The sequence below is a fragment of the Lipotes vexillifer genome, unplaced genomic scaffold, assembly GCF_000442215.2.
Source record: "Lipotes vexillifer unplaced genomic scaffold, Lipotes_vexillifer_v1.1 scaffold416, whole genome shotgun sequence".
Lineage (NCBI taxonomy): Eukaryota > Metazoa > Chordata > Mammalia > Artiodactyla > Lipotidae > Lipotes > Lipotes vexillifer.
In genome coordinates this window covers 180,091-186,832 of record NW_006781636.1, presented here as the reverse complement: position 1 = coordinate 186,832, position 6,742 = coordinate 180,091, and the positions used below count along the sequence as shown (strand labels likewise).

Sequence of the window (6,742 nt, the reverse complement as noted above, 5' to 3'; positions counted from 1 at the left end):
GGTACAAAAATGGTTCTACCACAGATAAAATTCTCAAATCCCCACTTCTCTTCCCATTCAGCATTATCGTGTATTTATGTCTTCACAAGACAAAATGCAGAATAGAGAGGTTAACATTTTTTTAAAATAGATTTTATTTTTTAAGATAACTTTTAGGTTCACAGCAAAATTGAGTGGAAAATACAGAATTCCCATATTCCCCCTGCCCAGCCCCACAGTCTCCCTCACTATCAACATCCTGTGCCAGAGCAGTATGTTTGTTACAATCAAGGAACCTACACAGACATATTATTATTACCCGAAGTCCAAACTTTACATTAAGTTTCACCCTTGATGTACCTTTCATGGGTTTTGACAAATGTATAATGGCACGAATCCGCCATTATGGTATAATCAGTACAGTTTCACATGTCTAAGAAATGTTAACTCTCTAGGTCGTTCTCAGGTCCACCATCAAATTTCTCTTCACAATTCATGTAACTGTTTTTCTGTCCACTCCACCCTGCCTTCCCAGCACCTCTGAGTATCTTCTAGCAATAGCTGAATGGCTTTGACACTGTGATCAGTTTAGTTTGGAGGTATGACTTTTTTGGACAGTGAATGGGGAGTCGTCTGACAGAACTCAGGGCAAATGCAGGCACATTCCTGTCATTTACCAAGGGCAGCTGGATGCGGCCCCCTCCAGGTTCTCTTCTTTATGTTGTGATCTTGGGTTTGTTACTCTTTCCCCTTGTTTTCCTCAGCATCCTTCCTTATAATCACAATCTCACAGAGCCTTTGAGCTAACATGAGGGACCTGAGTGAGCAAACCAGATAAAGAATGTAACCGAGGTTAGGAGGGTACAAAGATGTCGGTTGGGGAGAAAAGTTTAGATTCTATTGTTCTCATTCCTTTGTTAATTTGCACCCAGCTAATGTCTAGACCCATCACAGAAGCACTAGACAGGGTTTAAGAGTAATTTCAAAAGTGTTCCTTGGTCCTGACCTTGCCTAAGTTCATATTTGCTTGCTCTCTGGTTACATCTTCCTGGCTGGAGCCTGCAGCCTTGCTAGTAATCACAGAATCCAGGAAAAAAAAAACCCTTTGCCAGAGCTGAGAAATAAAATGTTCTGTTCCCACCATTTCACCATGTGTTTCTGGCTGGAACTTCAGCTCATTTCTGCCAGTTAATGTCTTTTTCTCTCAAGAGGGTAACTTTCACTCACCATTTCAGCTGTCTCCGCTGGACACTCAAGCTTCAGCTGGTTGACATAGCCATGACTGCTGTTGTCAAAAACTCAGGCTATGTCCGTCATCCCACAAAGAACAAAGTTTCTGTGTTTTTGCAGATTCAACCTTCAAGTTCAAGTCAAAGCCATTCTCCTAAATCAGGGTGCCAAGGGGGCTGCCTTGCCTTCGAAAACCTCTCCCCTTGCTTAGAGTCTCTGAGACAATGTTCTTTCCACTATCTCTGGCCTTGGTTAGTTTCTTTAAACTTTCTTTCCAGCTTCTGATCTTGATTAGTTTCTTTTCTCTTTTCATTTCCTAGTTTTTGGGTTTTTTTTTTTTGCATACTTTCCTGGCCATCCCACCCCAGGGGCCAATTATTTCTGCTTTTCTTTGTTTTCTGTCAACAATTTTTGGAATATACTACCTGGGCATTTAAAAAAATCAAAATTTACTTAAGTGCACACAAAACAGCTCTTGTATATAGTAAAAGGAGATACCAAAGCAGTTAAATATCATGATATAATGGAGACTGATCACACTCTGGACTGGAAATCAGAGAGCTGGGTCATCATTTTGACCCTATCACTTCTAATTATGTAACCTTGGAAAGTCAATCTTACAGAGTCTCTAGCTCTTTATTTGTAATATGACCTCTAATGCCCATCGTAATCAAATATTTTATGATTTTAAAGACTTACACTGCAAGGTTAATTTGGTCAAGCCGACCGTATGTTCATCAGTTAAAACAAAACTTAAGCTCAATCAAGGGACAGACTATTTTGATTGAATTAAGTTTGATTTTCTCTCTCACCCTAGGCACTTGCATAAGACCTCAATATGCCTACCTCTTGACTTATGCACATAGGTTAACTTTTGCTACAACAATGCTGTGTAACTGTCACACCATTTAATAATGCACATTTGGTTAGGCTGGAGGTTGGTTGGTCTAAATTGGGCCTGGCTTAGGTGGTTCTGCTCTAATCCATGAGCCTCTCTTCCTCTTCTTGGAGCCAGCAGTCTAGCCTAAAATGTTCTTCTTACGGTAATGGCAGAGAACAAGAGAGGGAGTCCAACCATACAAATACTTTCAAGTCTTGGATTAGTCAGGTCCATGATATTTCATTGTCCAAAGCAAATCATATGGCCAAGCCCAAAGTCAAGGGCTGCTCATGATACAGGTGGGCAAAGAAGTGAATATTTCTGAACAACAATGTTATATAACACACTGTGCTTTGGAAATGAGTGATGAAAACGCTTATATATGGCTTCTTCTCAGTGAAAATGAAGCCTATGATGAAGACATGCAGAAACCTTAGGGATTAGAGTCCAGAGTTGCTGCTTTGAGACAGGCTCCATGAACTTACTTGCACACAATTTTAAGGTGCAGCTGTCATTGAAAGTGTCATTTTAGTCAAATGAGAGAGGTCAAGATCATAACACTGCCTGAAAGTCATCTAGAGTCCTTCTATTTTGCAGAAAATTCCTCTGAATCATGGAATGAGTATCCATCCATGAATGAGCAACTGTTCACTCTATTCAGGTTGGAGATGAATTTGCAAATGTTGACCAGAACTTATTTATAAAACCAGAAGAGGCCACTTCAAAGAGATGGCTAAGACTAAAACACCATGAGACACCTGCCATATGATAGACTGAACAATTACATGACGTATGTTGTACTGTACAACTGTCTATCCCTTTACCGAAACAATCTAGACATCCCCCAACTCGGCCACTTTTTACCCAATACTTCTACATATATTTATGTCTTCTAATGAGACAGTAAAATAAAACCAAATGGTTATCCTTTTGCTCATCCCACGTGCAGGAGTCCGGGCTGAGCATGACGGGAGGAAGACTGAAGAAAGACTGGAACTGGGGTTCTTATGCAAGGTATTCTGTTTTCCTCCAGTGAAAATAAACAACTGAATTTCAGGACAAAGACTCATTGCACTTTCCCATTATTTGGAACTCTCGTTAGAACTTTGGCATTTTCTTCTTGTTGTAATTTTCCTAGGGAATGCAACAAACCTCAGAGATTATCATAATTTTGGCAAATAGCTTAGAATGTTAGCAGATGCCCCAAAGAGAAGAGGATCTGGGATGGACATAAGCTTGAAACCCTTGTCATCCCTTCAAAGAATTAAAGTGAAAAATAAAAACACTGCAAGTATTTTTTAATGACAGCAGCCTAATTTGCACTTCTTACATAAGCAAGAAAATCCCTGCAGATAGCATTAGATGTGAGCTTCACATAGCCTCTCACTCTTGTTTAAATTTCCAGCATGTGCAGATGAAAGAGGGTGAGTTGCTGGGAAAACAGGTCATTCAATTCTGACATCCATTTCAACTGCAGTAGAGACTTGGCTAGAGGGTGATTATATTAATAAAGCACGATATCTATCTTTTCGATAGGATTCTAGCAGAGTTTCGCTTGTGTGGCAAAGTCTCAGAGGACTAGAGTGTCTCCAGCTCATGACAAGGCAGATCACCTCCAATGGACTCTTGAATGTAGGTGTATTTGATGGGAGGTGAGGCGGCTTGAAAGGCGGAGGTCTTTCCATGCTAGGAACAAAACATCGCTCCTTCAACGCTGAGAATGTCAGGGGGTGATGTATGTATGTATAATACATACATAGTAGTAGGAGTAGTAAGATACGTGGAAGATCAGCTCTATGTATTCTGAGGGTCTCCTCTAGGCATGGCCTAATCCAGACTGATCCAAAGTAGCCGAGTCAGAAAAGTGAGGCTTAACCTTCCATGTCATTTCAGAAAGATGAGTGGAGGGAAAAGAGTTTTGGAAAATATTTCAATAAGACAGAAAAGGGGTAACTCACTGCTTGCTTGCTTTTCCCTGTGGGGAAAAAGGAAAAGGGCAGTAAAAGCCCATTCTGCTGAAAAGCAGCTGGAAATTTCTTAAAATTACCTTTCTCACTCAATTTCACACTTGAGCATCTAGGCCCATCGGGGCCCAGGCAATTCAGAGATGCATGAAAATGAAAAAACTAGTGAAGATTAAGAGAAAAATCAGTTTCAGTTCTCATTTCATGCCCACTGACTTGTTCCATCCAGTGAGTGCTCGAGCCTGAACAGGGAGAGGTGGGACGAAGTCAGAAGTTGTGCATCTAATCCCAACTGTGTGGTGCCGGGGAAGCTAGGTAGCCTCTCTGAGCTTCTCTGAGCCTTATTTCCTCAGTTAAATACGAGATAAATGCTAGGAATGATATTTAAAGTGCTGAGTGAATATTTTGTACTGAAAAAAGTATCTGTTCCTGCATATCTTAGTACTGGACTCACATTTCTTTTTGGTATTGACACAATTTTCTCACTCCAAGACCAAACAATACAAGGCAGGAAAAGAGCAAAGCTGCCACAGTCACTGGCCAGGACATTCCATATTTGGGCTGATTAACCACAATACCTGAAAAGGGCATAGAGAGAGACGAACTTTAATGCCAAAGTTTGGCAACTGGAAAGCAGGATGAATTGAATTAGTTTGCTTACCTGAAACACGTTTTCTCCAAAGGCCATGGGGTATTCATTGATCACAGTCATGCTCTGGGATAGCTATGCCTTGTTCTCATATCTGTTTTTGCATTTATACAATTGCTTTTGTTCACATGAATGTCTTTCTTGTTAGAATGTTCCGGAACTGATCTTTTCTTTTTTTTTCATTTCCCCAAGACCCTGGACAATTCCTGGCACATGGTGCCCAGTGAAATGGTATTTGTAAGAATGACTAAATAAAACTGATCATCTGTAAATTTGTTTTCCAAATTCACTTCAGTAAAGAAAACTTTATATGTAGAAATATTGAATGTCTAGCTTTGGATTTTCTTATTCGTTAAGGAGTCATTAAATGCTTTGTGGAATATTCGTGTGTTAGGAGGAGGAGGAAAGAGTAAAAAGCATTATAACAATTCAAAGGCCTGAAAGTCCAAAGCCAAAAAGGCCAGAGGCAATATAAGTATAATATTCAGGACTGTTTTACTTTTTCTCTAACATGAAGGAAAAATTAAGAAAACAAACTCTCTTAGGAAATAAGATTGTCTGGTTCTGCCTGGCAGAGAATAAAAGGGAATGTTTATAATTATATAGTTGCTTAATGTTTTCCTTTTTAAAAAGTGTTTTATGATCATGTTAAAGATTCAAATAGTACAGAAATACAAAACTACAATGAAAAGGAAGTATCCTTACTTCTTCAGATGCCAGCTACCCACACTAGAGGCAATAACTTTTAATAGTTAATTATGTATCCTATCAGAAATTTTTTACGCATATATAAGCAAATATACGTACCATGAATATATATCCCTTATTACAAATGGGGGCATACTGTACATACTGTTCTGTTCCTGGTTCCTTTCTCTTAAAAAACATTCTTGGAATACTTTTCACAGAAGTGCATAGAGGTTTTCCTCATTCTACAATATTAAATTACTGGCTAGTTCCCCAATGTATGGATCTACCATAGTTTATTTAATTGGCCTCTTAATGTTAGATGGTTAAACTGTTTCCAGGTTTTTCTGATTTCTAACAACACTCCAGTGAAATTCCTAATACATTATAGGTAGATCATTAGCTCTTCAGGTTACATAAGTTCTTTGGGCAAAAAGTGCATTTTTGTATCAGAATTATCTGGATTGTTTTTGTTTTTTCCATCATTTTAACTAGATTATAAACTGATTGTAGGTGGAGACTCATTTTTTAATTCTTTTGATTGCCTCAAATTTATTACACTGCTTTTCACAAAGCAAAGTTTCAAAAACTACAGGCCAAAAAACTGGATTTCAAATATTAGTTACCAAATCTCTTCTATGTTTTACGTAGTTTGGATGGCAGCCACATGATGTCATGTTAACACTTGGGTATCAGTGATGAAGATTTTTCCTCTTACAACACGTATCCAGGGATTCAAGGTCTTCCTGATGCTCACGCTACTCTAGCCCTGTCAAAGCAGACACTGAGGGTACCCTGGAAGCTCACACAGTCCTAAAATACGTAACCATGTGGCTCATTGTATGCACAGGTGGCTAGAGAGTTCACAGTAGTTCAAACCACTGGAATATCATGATCACAAAAGAAATAATCTCACAAGAGGTCAATTTAGGACTACACAAAGTTCTGTTTTAGTAAAGTCAAGACTTACTAAGCTCTACACTGGTAATATGGTGGAAGATAACATTTTACCTCCAAAGTTTTAGAGAAATGAAAGAACAAAAGGTTTTAAATAGGTCTTCTAATAGGTCTTCCATCAATGCTTACTAATTTTCTCCCAACCAAATATAGAAAATGAGACCATTGACTTCAGGAATGTCTTGGTGGAGAAGCCGAGCTCCAATCTTGCCCTGTCTCTCAATTAGGCAGTTCTTTAAGGCACCAATAGTTAAAGATGTTAGTAGGATGTCAGTTTGCAGCTCTACTGCTATGTGGTGTGCAGGATGGATGATTCTCCAGTGACTGAGGACTGTATGACCCTCAATATGAAATAAACTGAGTCCCCAGGTGGAACGTTCACCAGTAGTGAATACC

At 39.1% G+C, this 6,742-nt stretch overlaps 1 protein-coding gene across 1 annotated transcript in view; it reads right to left on the bottom strand.

Annotated features, from left to right (window-relative positions):
• Positions 1-3,667: 3,667 nt before the first annotated feature.
• The window catches only part of CD96 (CD96 molecule), an 83,455-nt gene continuing 80,380 nt past the window's right edge, over positions 3,668-6,742 (bottom strand). The window contains 3 exon segments of the mRNA XM_007454812.1: positions 3,668-3,744; positions 3,747-3,775; positions 4,508-4,631. Coding sequence (XP_007454874.1) covers positions 3,668-3,744; positions 3,747-3,775; positions 4,508-4,631 — 230 coding nt within the window.